This window comes from Pagrus pagrus (assembly GCF_965226575.1).
Source record: "Pagrus pagrus genome assembly, chromosome: 17".
NCBI classification, from domain to species: Eukaryota; Metazoa; Chordata; class Actinopteri; order Spariformes; family Sparidae; genus Pagrus; species Pagrus pagrus.
Window position 1 is genome coordinate 28,044,964 of NC_140201.1, and position 26,565 is coordinate 28,071,528.

Consider the following 26,565-nt stretch of genomic DNA (forward strand, 5'->3'; position numbering starts at 1 on the left):
GCTAATGTATGGAGTCGAAAACTAAATGCATTTGTCGTTCATAAGATTTTAGCAGTTTATCATGCGTGTCCTGACATTTGATGTGCAGCTAAATAATCAATCCCCCTCCTGTTACCATAATCAATGTTAGAATGTGGTAGGAGGACAAATCAAGTACAGAAAAAATACATGGGTTGTCCTTAAAGTCCATGGTACACTTCACGGCTTATGGGTTGACAACCTCTGGTCGAATAGCTAGCTCACTACTTAACCAAGGATCTACAGTGTCAACATTATCATGCAAACACATTTCATCTGAGCTACAGTGCTGACAAGAGACACATTTAGTTTTAATTTTCAGGTAATGGAACAGTTAAAGGAGTTATTTCTAATTTCCAGCCACCTGCTTCAAATAAAGAGGGCAGTATTTCCCCCCTTCTCAATGTTTACTTCAAACCCTTTTTACCATTTATCTTATATATTTCATTTGTTTCTAGCTCTGTTGATGAGACCAGCTAACCAAATGAGAATAAAGGGCAGGATGGTAATTCATCACTGGGGATGGGCTGGACTGGACTTCTGCTCCTAGAAAGAGAAAGGTGTGGCTCAGAATTGTGTTATAAATAGGGCTGGGCGATATGGCCTCAAATCAATATCATGATATATTGAGCAACTCACCTCGGTAACGAGAAATGAACGATAAGTAACCCCCCCCCCCCCCCGACGCGAAGTCGGGGTTTATTTCTCCATAACAACCTCCGAACTATACATTATCCCTTACATAAACCCCCACAGGTTGTATGGAACACCGACGTGACCTGAAGGGGTTATTTTCAACTTATTACACGGCTCTATTGAATGCTGGTCTCTGATTGGTCCATTGCTGCGTTCTACGGTCCGTTATTTCTGTATAATGACCGTCGTCAAGTATAACAGACCGTTGCTAGGGACAACGCTCTGATCCAGCAAGACAGCTGGACTTTCAACGCATTACACCAACCACAGCGTAAGAAGCACCGCTGTCCAGCTCCTCTCTCAGGCCGGCCTTGAAAGTCGTCAGATCATGTCTGTGACTGGACACCGGTGTGAGAGCAGCTAGGGACGGCGCTCTGATCCGCCCTGGCAACATATAGCAACATAAGCAAGACAGCTGGACTTTCAATGCGTTACATCAACCACAGCATAAGAAGCACCGCTGTCCAGCTCCTCTCTCAGGCCGGCCTTGAAAGTGAAAGTGAAATTTGAAACTTTACCGACCAATCCTTGTCGCTGCTGAATCATTGTGGGTGATTATTTATTATTTATTTCACTCGTAAGCCGTGTAATAAGCGGGATAATGTATAGTTAGTCGGTTGTTATGGAGAAATAAATCCAGACAACCTGTCGGGGTTTATTTCTCCATAACAACCTCCGAACTATACATTATCCCTTACATCCCCTTAGATCCCCGGGGAAATGATGATATGTCGCTGCCACATAAGCAGCTAAAACTTCCATTTCGACAGGTATCTTAACAAGAGTTGGACAAACCCGCGCTTCGTTCATCGTAGCCTGTTTAATGTAAGAGTTATGTATTTATGTGTTTTGTGTTCACTTACATGCCCATAAGATGCATCAAGGCTGGTATTATTGTTTGTATTCTTGTTTTTCTTGTCAAGTGCTCTGTGGCATTTTTCATAATAAAGAGCACAAAAGAAATACCTGTTATGTCCTCCATAGTAGAACTTAATGTAGGCCTATACACATTTAGGAAATGAGATGGGGTTCTGCCCAAAGTCGAGCACCATAAAAGTAAAGTAAAAGTAACGAGTAACGTAAAAAGTTACTTTCCATAGAGGGTAAATAAGTAAAGTAAGTGCTTACTTTTTAAAGAAGTAACGAGTAACGAGCAAACACTACTTTTTAAAAGTAACTTCCCCAACACCGTTATTAAAATATTCAATGAAAAACGGGGACAATACTGGTTTCACATATTTTGACCATGTTAGCTGCTGTAATAAAACTGGTGCAGGTTTTATTTAAAGTAGGAAAAGTAAAAGTATTGATGTCTGCAGTAAAATGTTCCCTGTCAGTGTTAGCACACACAATATATATATATTCCTGCTGCATTAATGTGTATGTGTAATTTTACTGCTGTAGATGTTTAATGTTGAACTTATTTTAACTCATTTATATATTGCTGTTTAAGCTAAAGCAACATATACAGGCATGCAAACAGGTCAGGGCTGAAAAAGGTGAGAAGGATATTTTGGGGGGGGGGGGGTGTTCTTGCACAGTGTGCGGTCCACCTCCCCGTACTGCACATCCTCCCTTTTGAAGAACTCCACAGCTGTCTTCTCCCTGGACTGGAGGGTGTACTTGACCGTTTGAATGGCATTGAATGTTGAAATGTTCGTGTTTCCACTTCTATGGTCAATGACCTCATTCATCAAGCTAAAAGAAGACTCGACTCTGGGTCCATGAAAGATGCTGTATACATACTGTATCCAACGTCACCATTTTAGCCGACGAAAAGTCTTGGCATTTTAGTCTAGTTTTAGTCAAAGAAAACCCAAAGTATTTTAGTATAGTTTTAGTCAATAGTCTTTTTTTGGTCTTTGAAAGCAGATTGACAGTAATGTTAATCACAATTAATCTGGTCAAACCACTAGATTCATTTTAGTCTTTTTCTCACTCATCTCAGTTTTATCAGGCAGGAATACATTTATTGAAACACGGGTTAACACGTGAAATTACTCTGTAGCACGTTTCACCAGAGAAGCTCTGTTTGTACTCGCCGCACTTACAGTAGCACAGAGCACCGGTGTTGTGTGTGCTCCTCACTCAGGTGCACACACACACACACACACACACACCCCTGGCAGCAGCGCAGGAGGAGAAAAAACTGACGCGCATCCAGTGAAGGCACTTTTTGGATTGTCATTTAAAAGTCTGTGATGAAAAAAGAGACACATTGTATTAAGTTTTTATTTGATTAAGTAGATTTCGTCTCGTCTTTTTTCGTCAACAAAAAATGCGTGTTAATTTAGTCACAGTCAGTGTTTAAGGGCATTGATTTCGTTTCGTTTTCGTCATGAAAAAAAACATCGTCTCGTCTTGACGAAATTAACACGCGTGGTGAATCGATAAGACTCCTCCAGTCTTATCGATTCACCACGCGAAAAGCTCTTTCTTCTTCTTCTTCTTCGTGTTTAACGCCGGTTGTCGTCCAGCTAAAGATACTACTGATTACTACTATCCAGCTGTTTTGCCACACACACACGCCTCTAGCGTTATGGCGGTGAATTGCAAGTCCTCTGCTCCACGCTCCCATGTATAGAAATCCATATCCGCTCCCACTCCGCTCCCCAACAAACCCCCCCCCCCCCCAAAAAAAACAAAAACATTTTCTCATCGGTTCTACACGATTCACGTGGATGACCTATTTTGGATTCATAATGGCGAATTTCGCCGAAAGGTGAGGGATTTGCATGCCTGCATATATTCAGCAAGATCATCATATGATTGTAGTGTGGCTGTGAACCACGTATCTATAAAGTCAGAAAACCAACGTGTTTTCAGCTGTGACGAATCCGATGACACATCCTTCACTTTATCATTCAACATCAACACATCTGGAGATACATAATTTTCACTGGACAGGAAGGAATCTGAATAGTAACTAAAGCTGTCAGACAAATGTAATGGAGTAAAAGCACATTTACTCCTCTGAGATGTAGTGAAGTAAAGGAATAAAGTTTCACAAAATGAAAATACTCAAGTAAAGTCTGGCAAGTTTTCCTATAAAATAGTGTTTTCATAAAAAGCAAGTGGTTAGTAGAAGAATGAATGAGAGTGATATGATGCTGCTGTAGCAAGCAGCCCCCTCTGTTGGTCAAAACAAGCACCACATGATTGAAAAGTTAACTGGTAGGCACTGCTACCTGTTTTTTGGGGGGTTTTTGTTGTTGTTTTTTTGCCACACAAAGTATTATTTCACTTTCGCAGGGACAGTGCCGAGAGTGCCAGGGACACCAAAAACGGGGACATCTGGTCACCCTAGTGCACAGGAGGTCACAACATTAAAGCTCACACAGTGAAAAAAACCCAAATCAGTTCAATTCTCTTACATCACATTGATCAATATTAAGCAGTCCTGTGCAAAGCCATGCTATGCTGTGCTCTATGCTAGGTCCAGTCCAACTTTACCAGTCTTTGGAGGGAGAGAGATGCTTATCTGGTGATTCAGTCGGTTATAATCTGTAAAAGTAATTCCTGTGTTAAATGCAGTCTTTGTTGTGCGGTCTTGACAGATCAGTTTGGAGGTTTAGTTTTTCTTGTACAGTTAGTAGCTCAGTACTTACTGGCTCTGTGACTCCTGTTGCTTGTGCAGTTAGCTGGCAGGCTTTGTTTCATAGCTGCTAGCTAAAAAAAAGTTATTCACTAAATTTTGATGGTAGTTAATCTTAAACAGGCTCTTGCATCACTGAATAAGGAAAAGTTTGTTTGCTTCAGCACAGACAAACAGCAACAGCTCAGCAGCTGCAGTGGTGAAGGACCAGGTCTGAGGTTTGACCAGTTCATGAAACTTACCCAGCTGTTTAGCCTTAATTATTTAGTTGAAAGCAATCCCCCTCACCCCTCTTGTACCGCAATGGTTGTGGCGCTTAGTGCTGGAGGAAGTGGGGCATCTACTGTATTTCTGCATGGAAGATGGCAACCTTATAGTTGTAAACTTCCTGTAAACTTCCACAAAAAGCAACATACAGAAACAGTTACCACCATCAAATCTTCTACTCTCATTATTTAGATGAGGTTTGATCAAAATAAATCAGAAGCTGCTGAGGGAAACAGTCTTTCACATCTAACTCAGTGAATTAAGGGTTTATTTTGACCAAACCAGAGTTAGAGATTGTTGAAAAATTGTAGAGTAACTCTAAGAAAGTGTTGATGAGTTTTACTTTGTTACCGTCTAGTTTGAATGAATCCTGTTTTACGATGATCTACGAGGTAAAATGACTGGTTTTGTCAACTGAGTCTTCTAAAGCACAGTCAAACAATGTGTAGCTAACCAGAGAAGTTGTTGATTGAGGAGCAGCCATGAGCATGATTTCGGGGGGAACAGCCTGACGTTCCGAAACACCTCCATTGCGAAACCCCTCCATCCCGACACACCCCACTCCGACACACCGCTGTTCCGAATCCGACTTTCAACTTCCAATTACTTCCCAATATGGTTAGGGTTAGGGGTTAGGGTCAGGGGTACCACAATAGCCTTTTCGGAATAGCGGGGTCTTTTGAAAAAATGGGAAACCACGCCATTGCGATGAATGGAAGTCTATTTTCGGGAACAGCGGGGTTTCGGAAAAGTGGGGTGTAACCGATTTCGGGGGTGTTAGTTCTCAGAGGCATTGAGAGTGTAGCGGCCCCTTGGATTTATTCAAGACGCAGAGAGTTTCAAACGGGTGTCGATTTCTTTCTTTCTCTCAACGAGCACCATGCACCATAAGCACCGTGAAAACTACAGAATAAAACAGAAGAAATACAAAATGCTTCTTTTTAGTTTCACAAATAATTCACACATAAATCATGTTCACATATTAATCATGTTTACACCCAATACAAATCATTTGAACCAACTCAACGATGAAATATGAAATATGTTTTTAAGATATTATGGCAAGTGTATCACATGCTTCTCTTAAATGAAATACAATATATTGTAATTGTTCACAGAAATATATATTGCTTTTATCCTGCTGACATGAGCAATTAACTCAAAAACAAATGAAGTAATGACATTCTCCTTTTTCTTAACAAAATCTCATCTGGTAACAATACACTCCACGTTTTTCATACCTCATTCCGCTCTCCAAGGGCGCTAATTCAAGACTTTCCAGCATCAGCTAGCATGCTCTCTAGCTCGACACACACCTCACAGTTCGGAGCTCTTAGAAACAACAGATACGAACAATACAAAGATAATGAGGTAAATCACCATGTAAACTCTTTCCTTACAGGATTCAAACAGATGAACACGTTAAATAACTAGTGTGTTTAGAAGTTTTTACCGTTCCTCCGAAGATGCGGGAACACAACATTGTGACGAGGGAGTAGCAGGAAGTTTAGCATCACAAAAAACTCAGAAGAAGAAAACGGCGCATTTCAAAATAAAAGCGGAACAGACCACAAGGTGGCACTGTAGGACTACAATGTCTTGTTAACACACAAGAACAATACTGTGTAGGATATATTAATATAGAATATTATTGCAATTTATCAGACATTTACAGAGAGTAAAGGGTGACAGTGGTGGACTTTGAGAGGGTGCAGACAAGCACACAGTGAGAAGGGAAATAATTTTTTTGTGGCCAGCTGCACTTTGTAGGCACACAGCTTTTTTCTCTGACTTTTCACTGCTGTCTGTGTAGCTGTAGTCTTAACTGCAACTGTCGTGGCAATTTCTTGTGAATAGAGGACCAAACACAGGAAAGAGTTTTCGTTCCTTTATTCAACACTTGCAAGTGGGCGCTTCAACCATCAACATGTGAGGCTTCTGGCTAAAGGCACAAAACATCCTCTTGTGGGTTTTCTTATATACATGCACACAACCCAACTTACACCAACATCTGGAGTCTATATATCAACACACTTGATAGTTATTACCTTTTGGGACAAGGGGGGTTGGTAACATAAGAAACACAAAAACAGGCTTAACTCCTTACCCCTGTCCATATTGGCACCAGGATTATGTCCAAAACAACATTCCTGGCCTGACCGGTGATGTAAAGAGTCAGTCGCTTAAAGGATGTCCTACGTGCAGTATTTTTCCACTCCAGCAACCTTAACAATTCTGTATCCGTTAATATGCTTAACATGCCTCCTGGAAATGTCAACTCTGCTCCAGTTCTCAGTGATCATGATATTTCAGCTGTGATTGGTGCTGTAATTTGCCCTAACCCCAGAGGTAGTTTGACACACCTAGGACTAATGTCATGACAGTTGACTCTTTTTTCAGTCTTTAGACACCAGCATGACTGAGACCGACAGAGGTCAGTGTGCAGATGCTGTGCGTAAATTTTGCATTCTTTTTCTAAATTTCATCCTCATCTGATGTGCTTTGTAACGGTCACAAATACTAAACATTAATTATATTTCCCATTTTGTCTCTTTCTTTTACAGAATAAAGAGAGAGAGCGCATGAGGGAGCGAGAGAAGGCGGCAAGGGAGAGGGAGGCACGTTACAGCAATGGTCACCTCTTCACCTCACTGACAGTGTCAGGAACCACACTCTGTTCAGCTTGCAACAAGAGTATCACTGCCAAGGAGGCACTCAGCTGCCCTAGTAAGTAAAACAGATACTGCCCCTCTGCATCTGCAGGGACAGGTTGGTAGAGAAGCAAAAACCAAAACACAAGTTCTTACCTCCGTAGGAGTATGAAGGTATCTACTGACCAAAAACAACTCTCTACACATGAGTGTACATGATTATACACACATGCAAATATGAAAGGGTTTTTAAAAAAATACTCAAATATACTGTGTGATATAGACACACAGGTTCGCAAGACACGTGGTTCCCAGTTTACAAAAAAAAATACTTTATTTACAAATATATATTTTAACAATATTTACCATTCATTAAAAAAAAAAAATAATGTAAAGGGGAGCCTAATCAGGGGCTGAGGCCTACTGGTGGGGAAAGAGCTAGTGGAAGGGAAGGGGATTCATCAAAAATAAATGAATTAAAGAAAAAGGGTTCACCCAGGCACACGTGGCAGTCACACACTGATATAACCGAAATCCAAGAAGGCACAGCACACAAGGAGGGACACCACCACCCACGTCACCAGCACCACCACCAGCCTGCAGCCACTGAGAAGGGGGAAAAAGAGAGAAGAACAACAGAAATAATAAATCCAAAATGTAAAACACCAAAATATACAACTTTATTTTACTTAATCAAAACAATAGCAAAATAAAGAAAACAAATCAAATGATCCAAAAATAAAGGGATTAACTCTTTGCAATCATTCAATTAAAAAGGAGAAAAATAAACAGTTTAAGAACATGGTGTCGGCAGTCCACCACACAAGTCGGCTGTGGACAAAAAGCTGCGGAGCAGCGCCATCAGGCAGCACAGAGCCACAGAAAAGGCAGCATTAAATAGATTGCAGCAGGAGACAAAGTCCAACCACGCCGCAGAGTAAAGTCCGACAAAGCAGCCGAAACAATGTCCGACAAAACAGCAGTAGAGACAAAACAGAGACAAAGCAACAGCAGTCCCAATCAGCTGGTGGTGGCTCACGTATTCACCACCAGTGGATTTCGGCCAGCTGATGAGTGTTCCTGACAATAAACATAAAATTAGCATGGCTAAGCTACATTTACAGAGGTTTTTGAGCGCTAGATTTAACAGTAGCGCCGAGATCGAAAAGTGGCCAAAGGTATGTCGATTGCTGCTCAGCGGCTTATGCCGATGCCTAGAGCCTTATGCCGTTCCTCGGAGAGGTGGCCAAAGTTATGTTGATTGCTGCTCAGCGGCTTATACCAATGCCTAGAGCCTTATGCCGTTCCTCGGAGAGGTGGCCAAAGTTGTGTCTATTGCTGCTCAGCGGCTTATACCGATCCCCAGACTCTTATACCGTTCCTCGGAGAGGTGTGCCGCTGTTATGCCGCTGATATTCCACCGACACATGACGGTGTGTGTCGCTACAGACTGTTGTGCTTCTGAGAGACTGTTGGATGGGAAATGTATACATTGTTGTAGTCTTTTTTGACAATGCTAACTTAACACATTGCCGTAAATAAAGGAACGTAGGCTATGTGTTTCTTTTGGATATTATGTTGATGGGATGTAGGCATATAGACAGTAATTACACGTGGGATTCTTGCGATATGATAGCAAAGTAATATGTCTAAATTTGGGCCTATAAACTACTTAAAGCTAATGAAAGCGATAGCCTTAGCTAACATGGCTACTGTGCTGTGTTAGCCCAGCCACCGTAGCCAGTCTGACTAATCGATAGCAGAAACTTTGAGCCAACTAAACAATACTTACTGACAGGTTTCCTTACTAGAACACAAGAATACATTACTTCGTATAAAATCTACTTCGTCGAACATTAACCATTGTGGCATATTATGTATCATGTTCACTATACATTTATTATGTATCATGTTCACTGTACATTGAGATATGTTTTAACTATAGTTGGTTAGCTCAAAGTTTCTGCTATCGATTAGTCAGACTGGCTACAGTGGCTGGGCTAACAGTAGCCATGTTAGCTAAGGCTATCGCAATCCACAGCCTGGCTCATTTCGAACGAGCCTATTACCTGCACGGGCAAACACCTCTGACCCGGAAGTAGTGTGTCAGTGAGAGCACAGGAAGGCGGGCCGTACTTATGTACTGCCGCCCCAGTGATCAGCTGTGTGCAATTACTGCTGCAAGACAACCCCATTTCTATGCTGCTACATTCATATATACATGACATTTTTGTGTTCTTTTATGTTTTGTTTTTCTGTCTTTTTTTTCTAGCATGCAATGTCACAATCCACAACCGCTGTCGAGACACTTTGCCAAACTGCGCCAAAATGAAACAGAGGGTAAGACAAAACTCAAATCATTTAAGATGTCATTACCAGTATTATTTTCTCATATGTATTTAGAGGGGTTGAATCAGTTTTGTTTAAAAATGTTTCCAACAGTATTTACAGTCATGACATTTTTTCGAAAGGTTCCTTTAAACAGTGTAAATTTGGGCTGTCTGAAAGTTTAGTATCGTAAGAGAAACATGGCAAACTCTGATCATCAAACAAAAATGGTTGCCCTGGATTGCACTGTGACACACATCCAATAATTTCGAGTAGGGTCAAACATTTAGTACCAAGTGGCTGCTGCTATGACCAACATCTGCCAACCAGCTAATCAGAATCTAAAATGAAATGAAGCAGAATTAACTAGCTGAACTAAGTTTGTGGGTCTGCATCTTCAAAATATATTCATGACACATATGCTCTTGATTTATCATAAAGATGTGTGATTACAGATGTATGATTAACCACACATTTATCCCATAGTCTGACATGGCCCAAACTGATATCCGACAGTCTGACACAGACTGTGACCTAGTGTAAATTATCAAGATAATGTATTTGATGTACAACATACAAACAGTATATTTAAAGAAAGTTACAAGTAGAAATCATAAGAGAAAAATTATATGGATAGCAAGTTGTCACACAAAACTTTCAGAGAAAAGTATATTTATTTTCTTAAAAGGACAGGACCCTACTCACTTCACATTGCATATATCATGTAGGCCATCCTGCTGAGTAAAGAGACCCTTTTACTGGTTCGTTTGTAAGTGCATGGCACACTTTTGGCCACAGTTCTGCTTGAGACACATCTAGATTAATCATGAACCTATTTTACTTACTTTTAGTAGTTAAGTTTCAAGTTAATTTTCAATTGTTACCTATTACTTTATGTTTTTGCCTCTTAATTTATTTTTGAAACATCTGTAATCTGCTGTGAGCATTGGTTATTGGCATTGTGCAGTTTGTTTACTGAATCTGAAAAAGTAGGTAAGTAAAATACTGTTAAAGAAAAAAAAGACACAAAACATTATTAGTGTTAAATGTGCCAGTTCAACCACCTCAGTGACTGAGCTGTTAAATCAATCTTTGGCATTGTGAGGATTTTTAAAAGGAGAATGCTACTGTACATGCTGACTTGAGTCTTTTGTTAACACAGCAGCAGAAGACGGCCCTAATGCGAAATAACTCAGCCCTGCAGAATGTCACGCTGCGCACAAAAAGTAAGACACACAATGGTTGAATATATTCTCCTTCTACTCCTTCAACTAGTTCTAGTTTTTTGATTAATTTTTTTCATTTCTTCCTCCCTCTCTACTTGTTATTCTTCTCCTGCTAAAAATGTTGTTCTCTTCTTCATTATCAAACTCCTCTTCTCCCTCCTACTCCTGTTATTTCATCTTTCTCCTTAACATGCTGTTCTGGCTGTCACACTCCTCTTTTTCCTCCTACATCTCTTTCATTCCTCTACTTGCAAAATTTTTTTATCATATAGCTCCAGGATTACGCGAGCGTCCGAGTTCAGCCATCTACCCTTCTGACAGCTTCCGACAGACCCTGCTGGGATCCCGCCGTGGTCGCTCCAGCCTGTCCCTGTCCAAAAGTGTCTCCACTAACAACATTTCAGGGTGAGTCATACCTTCATCATTCAGAATCTATGACAATAAGGCACATTTCACTTAAGCCTTATGGGATATGGTATGGTTGAGCCTAACCCTACCTCTTCCAAGACGCCATAAGGTGATGCCTTGGCCACTCAGTCGTCATCCTGGATCCACACCCGTGACATATATTTTACATTATTCACTTGTATCAGACATTCCATCAATGCAACTTGTAAATTGTGATTTTGGTGTTCTGTTTTGTACATGCAACATCTATTGCATGTCCGTCATGTCTGTCCCTCTGTGGCTCTTCCTGAGGTTTCCTCCATCTTTTGGGATAAGAGGTTCATTCTGTCACAACACAGGGGTTTCACCATTTTAACTGAGCACATTGGAGGTTGTTTAGACAGCTGTCAATCCTACAGCATACACTATAGTTAAAATCTATGAAATGATGGCTTAGATTGGCGCTGATCTCTATATTGCAAATGGGCTCAGTATGTCCTCGGACTGACTACTGTACTGAAGACACACCTGCGCACATACATGCACAGTATCCTGGTAATGAGTAATGATGTTATTTTATGATGTTTGCACAACAAGTAAGCTTATCCCAGTATACATGATCCATAGAGTCATAAAATAAGTGACATATACCACCAGAGTCAAACACTGATAGCCCTTTCACACTGGTAACACATGAACAATCAGCCTTCACTCATGCATCAGTTGACTTTGCAGTTGTCACAGGTATTTATCGACTGACCACTACACCAGGGTGGACACACTAATTTGCGCCCCTTTTCAGGCAAGATGCTATGGCATGTTGAAATGTTTCCATCGGTCAGTGTTCAAGCAGCTGGAACATCATTCAGTCTGAGCTGAGTTTGAGAAGAGAGATGTAAGTAAAAGATATTAAAATAACTTTTTAATTTAAACTTTTACTTCCATCTCTCTTGTTGCTTTCGTGCCTCTCAACTGCCTTATCCGCACTGCACATGTACACCTCCAACAAAGAAAGCAGCGAGATGTCTCACTCTTTAGCTACTTTAACAACAATCTGTTTTATTACATTTTATTGCATTGTGCCAAAAAATGAGGACCTAAATGCAAAAAACACCCAGGCGGCAGATAAGGAACAAAAAGTGAACTTTATTTAACAAAAAGCTGAACAATCCAAAAAAAACAAGAATCCAAAAACCAAGAATTACAAACTCTAAAAATACAAAGACAAGAAGACACAGGAAATATGCTCAGGTGAATCACACAGGACAAACTGACAAAGACATTAGGGAGCACACAGACTATATACACACACAAGGGCTGACAAGTTTCAAGTCTTCTTGATGCAGTCTAATGAGGTATGTGATCTGCTGCCTTCTACTGTTTCCAGTTTTTCCATTAGCTAATCCCTTGCTCCTTGGTTCACATTCTAACCTTCCGCTAAATTTTGTTTTGACTTGCATATCTTTAAACCAATTAACATCCTGTTAAAATACATACAGGACTGAAAACACTGAGGATTTTAAGTTTAGCTGGGAATGTTTACATTTCCAAGTTACATTATTTTTTAAAGTTCTATACCTGATCTAATTTAGCTTTCTCTTAGAAGACGGTCAAAAGGTCAAAGGATTAGTTATCTGAAATGCTCAGGCTTTATTCTACCCTGTAATTCATGCTACATGTGCAGAGGTAGAGCCGGATTACTCTCAGCAGGCTTTGCTGGTCAGCTTATTCCTGCCTGGTTTGTGTTGTAGGACCCTGAATGATGACTCTCCCCTGGGGCTGCGCAGGATCCTGTCCCAGTCCACAGACTCCCTCAGCTTCAGGGCCAGGGCTATGTCAGTGGAATCTCTCACTGATGACGGTATCAGAACATTCAAACATCATAAATCAAACTATCATCATAGTAACATGGCTATGGACTCTGGACACATTCACAGTCATTGTAATGTTAGTTTGAAAACAATCCACAATTTCCAGTGTCATGAAAAAGTTGTTGCACTAGTAAATGAGTTTCTGTGAGATCTGCATTTAACAAGAATGGAAAGCCCTGTGCAAATTTAATTCTACCAATATGTACTCCAAGACTGTAAGCACTTCTGTTTCAGTTCATTGCATTTTCCAGTGCACTACCAATGTTTTAAAGGCAACACATCCTTAAAACAAAATGACTGAATAGGTCAATTTCTAGTCACTCCCAAAATAACACATATCACTGTTCCAAACCAACATGACTGTTACAGTGTACCAGCAGCAGGTAAACTGGACCTTTGCCGTGCACTCGCATTAGGTCTGGTTTAGGAAAACATCATGGTTTGGCTCAAAATTAAGATGTTACTTCTGAAACTTAAGTTACAAATGTAGTTAAGTCAGTACATCACTGCAGTTACATTATGTACGTGACATTACTTCTCCATGTTAGTAAGTTAAAATAACTCACATTTCCTTTTGGTTTCACACTGGATATGAACAGCTTTTTCCTTATTTTAAAAGCTCTGGTCTACGTTCTGAGAAAGATTTGAAAAAAGCACCCCCCCGCCACACACACACACACACACACACACCCCTCCCCTCTGTGCTCCTTAATCCCTCCCCTCCGAGCTCGTATCGCTCTCCCCTTGGAGCCTCCCGCGACACACCCCCTCCCGCAACAAGCAACAAGAGCAACAAGCCGGCAGAAACCAAATACAGCCCAGCTTTGAATGCGGACTAACGATGTCGGATTCACAGGTAAAGTTATTACAATGCACGTTGAAACTCACGTAAATCTTGTAAGTCATTACAATGTCCACAGCTAAGCTTCACAGCCAAGCTAGCGTAACATCATTAGCATGTTACAGCTACGTTACGTTACAGCTAGGTAATAAGTTACTATTCATCAACAGCTAAGTTAGCCTCTTCTAAAAGTTATTGAGGGCCAAGAGACTAACAGATGCTGCCGTCAGCTTTCATCACAACGATCGCTTCCACATTGTGGCTGAAAAATAAACCTACATGAGCCTCGGACCAGCTGTGTGTGTCCCAGCTGTTGTCTGAGTAGCACCAGACCGCGACACAAACGTGCCTGTAAACCGTAATCTCTTGTTTATGACAGATAAAACACACAAATACACACATCGTAAGGCGTATATGATAATCTATCATACTGATTTAGCAAAGGCTTCCTTGAAAGTAAATGGACAAGACCGGGAGGAGGGACACAGTTGAGTAGTGACCGGGCGAGAGGTTGTTATGGAGAAATAAATCCTGACAGGATGAATGAAACCCAGACGTGAAGCGGAGGGTTTCATTCATCCATTCATTCATCTTACTTGCATTACTTGCTGCTTCATTTAGCTGCCACGAGCAAATAAATAGGCTGATTTGGTGTAAACATGAGAGCAATTTTAGCTTACAATGCTAACATAGAGGCTAACATCTCCGTTGAACAAGTAAACAAGTGTTGACAATAGAGTTGGGCGGTATCCAAATTTTGATACCGTCAAACCTCCTCCCTATTTTACCAGGGTATAAGGTATTACCGTGACTAATTAAAAATTATGACGTAAGGCTCAGACGCGTCACCAAACTGTTGGCTTGTGCCTACACCATTCAGAAACTGAATACCAAACACTAATACTATAACAACAGTAACAATAACAACATAACATGCACAATATTAACAACTTTTACAAATAGCAGCTTATAAAAAAGTGCAAATACAACAGTCAAACAGAATTAAATTAACATAAACATCCAGAACAGTTTTCGCGCACACAAATCAATTAAATTAAATCACAGCCCGAACAACTTTTAATAACAACAAAGAGCAGCACCTTTTCCGGCTTTAACAGGGCGCGTTGTGGACTGACAACTTCACTTTCCAGGATGTTTGGTGGGTCAGGATCTCAATCACAACACATTATAACAGCATCCATATGATTATAAACGGTCAGGTGTAGGCTACATGTTTAGATTAACAGGTAAACACGTGTACCGTCACGCCTCTGTTGGAGCCGCGGCACCGGCTTTCTGTGTGAATTATATTTTGGTTCGTCTTTTATGCCAGAGCTGCTCGGGTCTGTGTGAACAACCAATGGTGGAGAATTGGCGAACCGTGCTGCGGTGATAATGCGGCGGTCTCTGTGTGAAAAGGGCGTGCTGTGTTGTTGTTTCGGAGATGCGTCCTTATTGCACAATTTACAAATTGCCTCATCAGTATTTACCGCCTCTCCGTTCTCGTTAGCATTTTTTTAATGACGGTATTGAAACTGATACTGTTGCTATTTTTAAGACCCCGTGGTATACCTTATTACCGTATTACCACCCAACCCTAGTTGACAATACTGCAGAGACAGAAATTGTCTCGACACTGTCTAATAACACAGAAACAAACTAACGGCAGCTTTCACAGTCATAAGCCAGCATCGGCATGAATGTTATCTGTGTCACAACATCCACAATAAAGACGAAAGATTACCTGCTCAACAGAAACGCCGCTGTATCAGCATCGCTTTTCAGGTCCATATCTTCACAGAGCTTTCGCCACCGTTCAAACGATGACCCAACGTTAACTCGGGTTTGAGCCGTCTTTGTGTCGCATCTCCACTTTGTCTCTCCCTTTTCAGTGACAGACTTGCACTTTCTTTCAGCCTTTGCCGGTGGGGCAAGCAGAGGCCGCTTGCTATTGTCGCTCTGTTTTCCCTCCATACCTGAACTGCTCAGGGCCAAACAAACCTCTTGCCCGCTTGTAGTTTCAAATGCGGAAGTGGGTTGGGACGGGACGGGACCAGGAGCAGGGAAGTGAGCGAGGGGAATGGATGGAGGGAGAGAGAGAAAGTGCAAATTTGAGCAAGGGGAAACTCCCATCCGGACCGGATGGTTGCTATTGGTCAATTTCTTTGCAGTTTTGCAGGCGCTAGAGAGAATGGATTTATTTGGTTCCTTTTGCTCTTCACATTGTGTAGGTCGTACTATTGGGCCATAACCACCATCTAAATAATGTTAATAATAATGATCAATCTTTCAAATCGTAGACCATAGCTTTAACGTCCTGTGCCTGTTTAACCCAACCATCCACTCCCAACTTGCTCCCAATGCAGACGTTAATGCCACACAATAGTTAATTTGATACCTGTACTAAACAGAAAATAAAATAAAGTGAATTTCTTGGTAGAAAACCCTGGGTGGCCACTAACAATAACCATTATTATCAAAGAGACCAGGGTTCAAATACATGTCCAAGCAGCTCTTCATTAACATGAGTTCATTCAGTAATAATCATGTTATGAATGAGTTTGGTCAGTAGATAGTTAAATGGACGTGTTAATGGGAAGTGACTAAGGTAAAGCTACATTCTACCACTGGTCCCTGCAGCCTGGCTAACTCTGCTGTTAATCAAAATTAATCATAGTGTTGGAGAACGAAGGAGCATTTTTGATGTATCATCAAAGACATTTATGGTAATTGTATTTCTGTTGGACTTAAAGCTCAATGTACCGACCTTGATTATTTCTACAACCAGCAATCTGAACAAAGGCATGAGAGAAAAGAGTATGGAACTCAAAAATATATTTGCCACCTATGACCGTAATGTTGAGGGTTTTCTCATGTTAAGGAGATATCTACTACACCTCAGTATTGGAGGATATGGAGTTCGAGGGCCAAGACTTTAAGGCCGACTCATGGAGCATGGCGGTGGACAGCAGCTACTTGCAGGCACACCGCAAAAACGTCATCAAGAGGCAGGATGTCATCTATGGTGAGCAGTTGTTTACTGACCTTTATTTTTCCCCCATAGTACAGACATTGAGAGCAGCTATGTATTTACAGTAGCTAGAATAAAGTACCACAAAGAGAGTACTCTCTGTAGCCAGACATGATTCAAATTTCATTTAAAAAATGTCAGAAGTGCAATTCCAGAACTGCATTTGCTGTATGACTGCTATAATCTGTGGTATGATTTCTATGTGTGTGTGTGTGTGTGTGTGTGTGTGTGTGTGTGTGTCCCTCTCAGAGCTGATTCAGACAGAGCTGCACCACATGCGAACGCTGCATATCATGGAAAGGGTGTTCCGACAGGGCATGCTGGAGGAGCTTCAGCTGGACCCCAGTAGTGTGCATGCCATGTTCCCCTGCCTGGACCAGCTGATCAGACTACATTCCCATTTCCTGGCACAACTCCTTCTGCGGCGGAACAACAGCCTGCATCCTGGATCCAGCCGCAACTTCACCATTCACCAGCTGGGAGACATACTACTAGAGCAGGTGACTGCTCTTTCAGACTGGCACAGCACTGGAATGAAGCTGGAATTTTTTCAACAGCATATTTAAACGCAACACTTTCCTTTTCCATTCCAATTTCCACAAGTTGAAATTCTCTTTTTTGTGCACACAAAAAGAAAAATTTGAGAAAAAATGTCCTCTGTAATTTGGAGCACAAGTTTGTTAGAATCTGCGTCTGTGTCAAGTTTTGAGGGAGCATGCAGTTGGCATGCTGACTGCAGGAATGTCCACCAGAGCTGTTGCCTGTGAATATATTATTCATTTTGCCACCATAAACTACTTGGCAGTACCTACCTCAGAATTGCAGACCACGTGTAACCACACCAGCCCAGGACCTCCACATTGGGCTTCTTCACCTGTCAGGCCACTCGGACGGCTGTTACAACAGTTGGTTTGTAAAAACCAAAGAGTTTCTGTTTAAACTGTCAGAAAGCATCTTAGGGAAGTTCATCTGCAAGCTCATCAGAATGCTCACCTCTGAAGGTGTCTGGCACTTTGGAGAAGTGTTCTCTTCATGGATGAATCCCGGTTTTCATTCTACCGTTGATGGCAGTGTGTATGGTGCCATGTGGGCGAGCAGTTTGCTAATATCAGCGTTGTAAAGTGCCCATGGTGATGGTGGGGTTATGTGATGAGATCCTGAGGCCCGTTGATGTGCCATCCATCCACCACCATCACCTCATGTTGCAGCATGTCCTGCTGGACAAGATCCACTGAGTCATATTGACATTTAAGGTGTGCTGATTGATTCACGACATAAAGTAATGCTTTGAGTTACAGGCCGGAGCGCACCAGAGCGCCGCTCAGGTCATACAGTTTGCATGATCCCGTTAAATGTTAAAATGTTAAAGTGGTGAATTGCTAAAACTACTTAGTTGTATGGTATGGTATTTAAACAAAGGTTGGCATCTTCTCATCAGTGAAGCTGAACTGCTCTGCATGCACAGCTCATAACATTATGTGACGTGTAACAAGCTGGACACGCACAGTATCGTCCTGTCATTCACTCTGTGTGTGAAGGCCGAGGGGCTGCATTTCACCGACCTTCATACTCAATACACTCAAAACAAGAAACTGTAACAAAGAGTTACAGCAGAGGAACAGAAACTGCAACTGTGTTTAGGAGCTGAACCAAAGAACTATGAACCTATATTCATTTGAAACTGTCCAGGCTTTGAGCACAGAGTCAATCACAAGTTTCTGCTCTGACATTTTCACGGTGGGAAATACACTATGACAAATGTTACAGTGCACCGCAGCAGCTTTGAATAAACTATCAACTAACTATAAGCCATAATAAAGAGATAACAGGCAGAAATTGTTATAAAAAAAATCTAATAAAGGTGCGTTCACACCGGACCTTTTATTTTTGTCACTGGCAGCAAGTTTACATATTAAAGCAACACTAGGTAGTTTGGACTCATTACTACCCCCGGCTGGTTGAGAAGCACAATTATCTGTAACTCGAGTCGTAAATACTATCGCTGTATGAGCATCCCTGGGGAAAATGAATACACGTGAATTTGTTGACGGAGCCGGTGAATCATGAAATCGTATGAAAAGACCTCAATCAAGTACCAACAACAAGCTAGATTCAGAGATAGCAGTTGGTAGTTTGTTAGCATATAGGCTGCACAGCACATTAGTATGCTAGAATTATTCTCATACCGAGTTGGTTATAGTGATTGCACCGACTAAGTTACTTCCAAACCACGACGCTTGGGCGTGAATGTGTTTAGTAATGTCTGAAAATATAACGATGTTTTCGGGAGTTACTGAATACAATCGCAAGTTGACGTGTTTGGCGTAATAACTACAACCAACTCGGTATGACAACAGTAAGTAGCATGCTAACGTTACCTCCCGATTACACTGTTCAACAATTACGTTGATTATCTGCATGAACTAAGGAATCTGCAACTATTCAAGACAAGACGTTCGTAGTGTTTCAGTAAGTTAGTCATCGTCTACAGTCACTACATGAAAACGTGCAAGCTGACGTTGTGTTTGGTGTAATAACTACAACCAACTCGGTACAACAGTAGCTAAGTAGCATGCTAACGTTACCTCCCGATCACTATGTTCAACTATTACGTTGATTATCTGCATGAACTAAGGAATCTGCAACTTTTCAAGACAAGACGTTCATGGTGTTTTAGTAAGTTAGTCATTGTTTACAGTCACTACATTAAAACGTGCAAGCTGACATTGTGTTTGGTGCAATAACTACAACCAACTTTGTACGACATCAGTAGCTAAGTAGCATGCTAACGTTACCAATAACAACAATAGCCTGACCTTACCTCCCGACCTCACTGTTCAACAATTATGTTGATTATCAGCATGAACTAAGAAATCTGCAACTTTACAAGACAAGACGTTAATAGAGTTTTAGTAAGTTAGTCATCGTTTACAATCACTACATGAAAACGAGCAAGCTATCGAAACAGACAGCATTAGCTTATCTCCCGGCTTTATTACGGTTATAAACTGCGGACAAATAGAGCCCCAATGAACACCACATAACAACAAATCCACTCAAAGTAAAAGTCGGTAAGATAATAAATATGTATATATGTAATATATGACTTACAAATCCAGTAGCATCAAGACTAGGTCGCCATCAGTTCTTTCAGCTCGCACCACCAAGCGTAAGCTGGTACAATATTTATCCATGTCCGGCTCATGTTATATCACTTTATTTTTTTATTTTCTTCACCTCCTCAGACAATACCTTCTTGGCTTTTTTAGCTGGCTTGGCCATGGCGTTGGTTTACAAAAAATCCAAGTAGCTGCTGGCTAAATCCACCGACGAATAAATGCGTCGTAAAGCAGGTCGCACTAGACTTCTTTACGTCAGGTATGTCCCTACCCGCTCTGACATGTTACGCAGTGCGGTTTCTGCCGGCGCGACCCCCCTCAGGCTGCGGAGGCTTCACCGTTCATCCTATTAACCGTTACTCTACCACTTAACTGAGTTTAGAAATATTATTTTAAGGTCGAAAAACTACCTAGTGTTGCTTTAAGTCAATGCAAATGAGTGACTGAGCGATTAATCGCTCAGGCGAAAAATCGCTGGGGCTCCGAGCGACATGAGAAATCCCAAGTCTCTGGCCGTCAGTCGCTTGTTGCTCAGCGCTGATTGGCTGCCGTAATCTATGTGTAACTATGACAACTACTGAAACCATGGAAACGAAATACAACTCCACGGTCCGGAAGAGCAAAGCCGGCTTTACGTTGACACACACACACACACACACACACACACACACACACATTTGAAATGTTTATTTATGCCCACATAATAAAGAAGTACAAGGGTTCTTGCACAAGGGACATAAACACTGCCAGTGCAGTTGACAATGGAAGACATCAGTCACAAAGCGCCTGGGCGGCTGGAGCAGCTTGAACTGCCTGCACAGCTGGAACAGGTGGGGGGCGTGTCTGTGGATAGACAGGTCTCTCGCTGGGAGCCTGCAGGAGACACACACACATTTGAAATATTTATTTATGCCCACATAACAAAAAAGTACAAGGGTTCTTGCGCAAGGGACATAAACACTGCCAGTGCAGTTGACAATGGAAGACATCAGTCACAAAGCGCCTGGGCGGCTGAATACAGTTACATACAAAATGACCTACAGGTCGGATAGAAAGCAGACATTCAAGGATACAGAAAACATCGTCTCCTCCAGATTGAACGGCTACCAATAATAACTGAGACTGAGCAGTACCTGGCTAACTGTTTAGCTCTTCTTTTAGGGAGGCCAGCCATCTGAAGGCCCCTCACAACCAACTTATGCACATGCCCCAGACTACCAAATATAAAGACTAGAAGTTTACATCTGTAGCCCAGCTGAGAGATGGTCTGCTTCAGCTGCTGGTATTTCAGCACCTTGGTTAGAAAGGCCTCCTCTAGGCTGGAATCAAAGGTACAGCCGACCTCCAGAATGAACACCTCTCTACGATTTTCATTAACAACAACAACATCAGGAGTATTAGCTGTTACATTAGAGAACATTGAGACATCATTACACAGGCTGAACATACTCCGCTTCACAGTAGACTGTTTATACAGCATGATGGTAGACCTGAAGATAGAAGAGGTATCTGCTGATATCAAATCCACAATTCTGTCATGCCTACATATGTAGAGCCCTCTGTAAACATGGCAACCATTTAAGATGTGAGACATGGTTTCAGCTATTTGTTCACTGCCATGGTGTATACAGTAAGGAGCATGACTGCCTGTAAACCAGATGGAAAGGTTCAGTTTAGTTGGTAAAACCTGTAGTCTCGCTTTTATAGCAAATGTAACAATGTTCTCATCCAGGGCAGCATTTCTGAACACAGCGTGTGAGACAGAGTGGTCTGCAGCTGGGAGACACGCAGTCTTCCCTTTAAGTCTCAGCTCAGTCCATTGCTGCCGCTGCCTTTGTTGCTGAGCCCCCAAGAGGTGACTTCGAGCATTTCTTAGTGGGAGTAGATGTTTTGTCCCACAGACATTCACAGTTGCTTTTACAGAGATGTTGGGGTCAGATATAACCTCCTCTGAGACCTCCACGGACTCAGAGTCAGACCCCATCCACTCCAGGGTAACATCAGCCCAGCAACACAGATCGTTCAAATCGGGCCAGTCTGACCACACACCGAAGCCAGGAGAGCGGCTGTCCAGCTTTCCACTAGGTTTCCTCTTAAAGCCCAGGAAGTTAGGCTCCGACCCACGAGCCAGGGGGGCCTTGCGTCTTCTTAGGTCCAAGAACAGAGAAGCTCGGGCAAGCTCTCTGACACATTTATCATCATTGTTCAGCTTATTCAGCAGGTGGGAAAGTCTCGTAGCAATATATGTCCATTCAAAATTGGGAACACCCAGACCACCCTCACTCTTACTATGAAATATGATATTACGTGTTGTATGTGTATTTATGCCAGTCCATTGCCTCACAAAATATACAGTTTTATCCGACAAATCACGTAGTGATTTTCGTGGAACATGTACATTAGAAAGAAGATGTTGTACTTTGGCCAATGCAATTACTCTAACTGCCTCCAGCTTCATGATGAGTGGCAGTGGGGATACATTTATAGACTCAAGTCTGCTGTAATATTCTGATGTAATTTCATCGACCTGGTCCTTCCACTCGCCTGCCACATTGAATTTATGACCTAAATATGTATATGTTTCATGACGTGAGTAAACTCTGAGTGGCTTATTGCAGATAGTGAACACAGGTATTGTATCTGTTTTAGAGTGATACCATCGGTTCCCCCCACTCCGCCTTTCATAGAAAACTGCACATTTTGAATCTTTAACCTCTGATCCTGACCACTCCAAAAAGGAGTCTGTTCTGGAGAGCATGTTGTTAATCACGGCCTCTTGACGAGAGGCAATCTGAACATCATCTGCATACCCCTGGACGGGGTTAGGGGAGATAACATTACAAGTGACACAGCTACAAAGCCACTTTAACCACTGGTTTAGTGCTAACACAAAGTTAACTGCGCTCCAGGGGCAGCCAGTTTTAATGCCCACTTGGAGAGGGATTGGGTCTGTGAGCTGTTTACCACAGATAACCTGTATAACTCTGATCACCGACACCAAGCACATTGTCCAGACCGTCTTCCACAAAATCATCGTGCACATGACTACATTAACGGCGGCAGTTACGACGGGTGTAATCAGATGTTCAGAGTGCTGCGCTCATGCCGTATGCTGCCGCCATGCCGCCATGCTGCACACACACACACACACACACAGCCACTCACCGGAGACAAATGGCCAGGCGCTCCTCAGCTGGGATGGAGCGCGTGTAGTTGGTGTCCAACCGGGCAATCCTGCCTCCGATTCTCGCCAACAGCTCGTCAAACTGGGCCGTTGTCAGCCGCGTATACCGTTGAAAGCGGTTGGCGTCCAGACGCAGCTCCTGGAATAGCCGGTGGTATTCACTGAGATCAGTGCGCATCTTGAGTATGTTGTGGACCCAAAACCGACGACGCTTGGTTGTATGGCGCGTGTGGGACTTCCACAACAGGTAAACGGCGGCAACAGGTACAATGTCAGCCATGCTGGACCAATACAAACGGGAAGAAATGAGTGCCTCCGATCGATCGATTTTTGGAGCAACAGGAGCGACAGCGACAAAAATAAAAAGTCTGGTGTGAACGCACCTTAAATCATTAGATAATAGTCATTGTTATGAAATAAAAACAGTTTGAGATGAAAAATCATAAATACTTAAGATGAGATTTTTTAAAATGTTATAATTATGACTTTCACCCATATGTATAACCCTCATTTCATAATTTGGAGATTTAAGAGTCGAAATTGTGAGATAAAATGTCAATGTTAAACTCAGAATTATTACTTTATTACTTTAATACTTAAATATTCATGACTATTTACCTCATAGTCATGTTACCAGATTTATTTTTTAGATTCCTAATTCCTTTTTAATGCTGCTCGTTCTAGTAGGCCTACGCATGACCTCAGTATTAATAAAATCCTTGCTACAGGCCTGCAAGAAAGAAATTACTCCACTTGAAAAGAAGGCGGTAGTCTTTGTGAAGTTTATAGCTCGCTAACATTAACTAGTCAGGATGAGGGCAGCAAAACATCCTCTCATTTTTTGCATAGCTGAAAAGGTAAAAGTTCACGATGTTTGAAAAATAATGTAACCGTGTGCATGCACACCACCGTACATCGCATGTGCACGTGCATGCTCATGTGCGTGCATTTTAGGTCCATCATTCAGAGCCTTCAAAATAAAACAGCACATTTTAGAGTGGCCTTTCATTTTGACAAGTCCAAAGCACATATGTACATTAATCATGCTATTTAATCAGGATCTTAATATGCCACACCTGTCAGGTGTTTGGATTATCTTTGGAAAGACGTGCTAACATGGATAACAAAACAAATTTGTGCTCAATATCTGAGAGGAATAAAAGTCATGTTGAAATTGTCATTTTGTTTGATTTGCAGTTTTTATTTGCAATTAATTTTTTTTCATAAAATATTTATATAATATATATTATATCAGAAACCATGCCAGCCACTCCAAACAACCTATGCTTTGGTTCTTCTGCCAGTTCTCAGGTCAGTGTGCAGATGACATGCGGAAGACCTACGCTGAGTTCTGTAGCCGCCACTTGAAGGCCGTCAAATTGTACAAGGAACTGCTGGCCAGAGACAAAAGGTTCCAGTGTTTCATACGGGTGAGATGGACAAACGCATCAACACACACACATTGTACAATGCAATATAATTGAGAAATAAGGTAGCTCATGCATAATCTTGTTTATTAATGTATTAACAATACATTCCATAGCCTGACCAACAAATAATCAAGGCACCAACTAATCCCAGCAGTTTCTCTGGCTTTGGCTGTTTGGTTGTCAGGGTGGAAAGCTTTCTGTGGGTTGTTTTTTTTAAAAACACAGCCTCATGGTGACCATTTCTCAACACTCAGTTACATTTGGAAGAATTATGTTGTTGTTTCTCATCTGCTCCTCTCCTATGTTTCCTTTCATGTTTTTCTCGATCTTGACACTGTTTCTGGCATTGTTTAAGGTTATTTAGTATGCGTTGGGACAGGATTGCTCCAATCCTATTATCCGAGCCGTCCTTGCCGAACTTGATCCACAAACCAACAATCCGGGTCAACAAAAGTCAGGAAGTGCACCGTGTTGAAGTGATGCCTCAGCTCCAGGAAGCCTGCTCTTCCTGGAGGAACTCATTGTCTTGGACAATGAACCCCAGGAATGATTCTCCATGCCTAATATGATGCATATGTTGAATGCCATTCAAGCTTATAACAACAAACTTATTGTGCATGTCCTTCAGTATGTTGTTCACTAAAGACTGTAAAGGAGGGCCTTTGTGAATCCACGTCAGCATAGTGTCCAAAGAGCTGATAGTGGTACCACATTTTACAACAATGGTTTACACAACAAAATGCAAGTTTTAGTCCCTTTATACAACACAAGAAAAAATATATTTTATGATGGAGTGTTGACGATGAGTTCAGGAGTCTAACAGCCTGAGGAATGAAGCTGCTCTGTAGTCTGGTGGTATGGCAGCAGATACTTCTGTATCTGTTGTCAGATGGCAGCAGGGTGAACAGACTGTGTCTGGGTGGGTGTTGTCTTTTAGTATCTTTGTGCTCTGTGCAGACATCTAACTTCACTGATGTCACTGATGCTCTGTAGATGGTACCAGTGATGTTCTGTTACTTACTGATCTAGTAGAAAGAATGCTGGTTTTGAAGTGTCTCCAGTCCTGATGGTAAGAGGAAACACATATCAACAAGGGAACAGACAACACTGAAGCACTCTCCATCGAGTGAATGGCAAAAAGACGTCCATTGCCAGTTTAATGGTTGTTTGTCGTATCCTCAAAGCTGAAAAAATGTAGTGATAAAATGACAAGAAATGACAGCCAGAATAATTCTGTAAGTGTGTGTCTCTGTCTCTGGCCAGCGGGTGAGTCGAGGACCATTGCTACGTTGCCATGGTGTTCAGGAATGCATCTTGTTGGTGACTCAGCGGATCTCCAAGTATCCCGTCCTTATCCAGCGCATTCTGGACAACACCAGCGGTGAGACCCCAGTCACTAGTCACCCAGTCAACATCTTTTTACATGGAACTTTAGGATTTCACTGCAAAATAAAATAACAGCAGGTTTACACATCCAGATATACTAACAGGTCTACAGCAGGGAGTGCAACAAGGTGTAAACCAGGAAACAAAAGTCCTGTACACGGTCCGTGTATCATCTGATCATTCAATTATTCCATTTAATGTGGCAAACGAAAAACGAAAAAATTAGTCGTTTTTCTGTTTTGCTGTATTCACCAAACATTGAAAACTGGTGTTTGTTTTCCTATTTTCAGCCCCAAACGGAAAATATAATAAACAAGGAAACCAAAACGAAATAATAAATCTAATTTACATTTTCCGTTATTGTTATACCATTTCCCACGGTACATTTCTGCTGTGTGGCCACACTGTAACGAATTGCTGTATATTTACGGTGGATTTACAACAGTATCCTACTGTATTTGATAATAATTGTAAAATACTGTTAAACATTCATCCCTCACATGTAAATTAACAGTTAAATCCGTCATTTAACAAT

At 41.7% G+C, this 26,565-nt stretch overlaps 1 protein-coding gene across 2 annotated transcripts in view; it reads left to right on the forward strand.

Moving 5' to 3' along the window:
- Positions 1-26,565, forward strand: part of arhgef2a (Rho guanine nucleotide exchange factor (GEF) 2a) — an 85,033-nt gene that overhangs the window by 18,955 nt on the left and 39,513 nt on the right. The window contains exons 2-10 of one of the 2 annotated variants that reach the window (XM_084379026.1): positions 7,141-7,303; positions 9,500-9,567; positions 10,718-10,781; positions 11,054-11,186; positions 12,920-13,029; positions 16,762-16,905; positions 17,161-17,411; positions 24,519-24,644; positions 25,908-26,025. In XM_084379026.1, coding sequence (XP_084235152.1) covers positions 7,141-7,303; positions 9,500-9,567; positions 10,718-10,781; positions 11,054-11,186; positions 12,920-13,029; positions 16,762-16,905; positions 17,161-17,411; positions 24,519-24,644; positions 25,908-26,025 — 1,177 coding nt within the window. The remainder of the gene's footprint in view (positions 1-7,140; positions 7,304-9,499; positions 9,568-10,717; positions 10,782-11,053; positions 11,187-12,919; positions 13,030-16,761; positions 16,906-17,160; positions 17,412-24,518; positions 24,645-25,907; positions 26,026-26,565) is intronic. The other variant, XM_084379027.1, reaches the window with a different exon arrangement.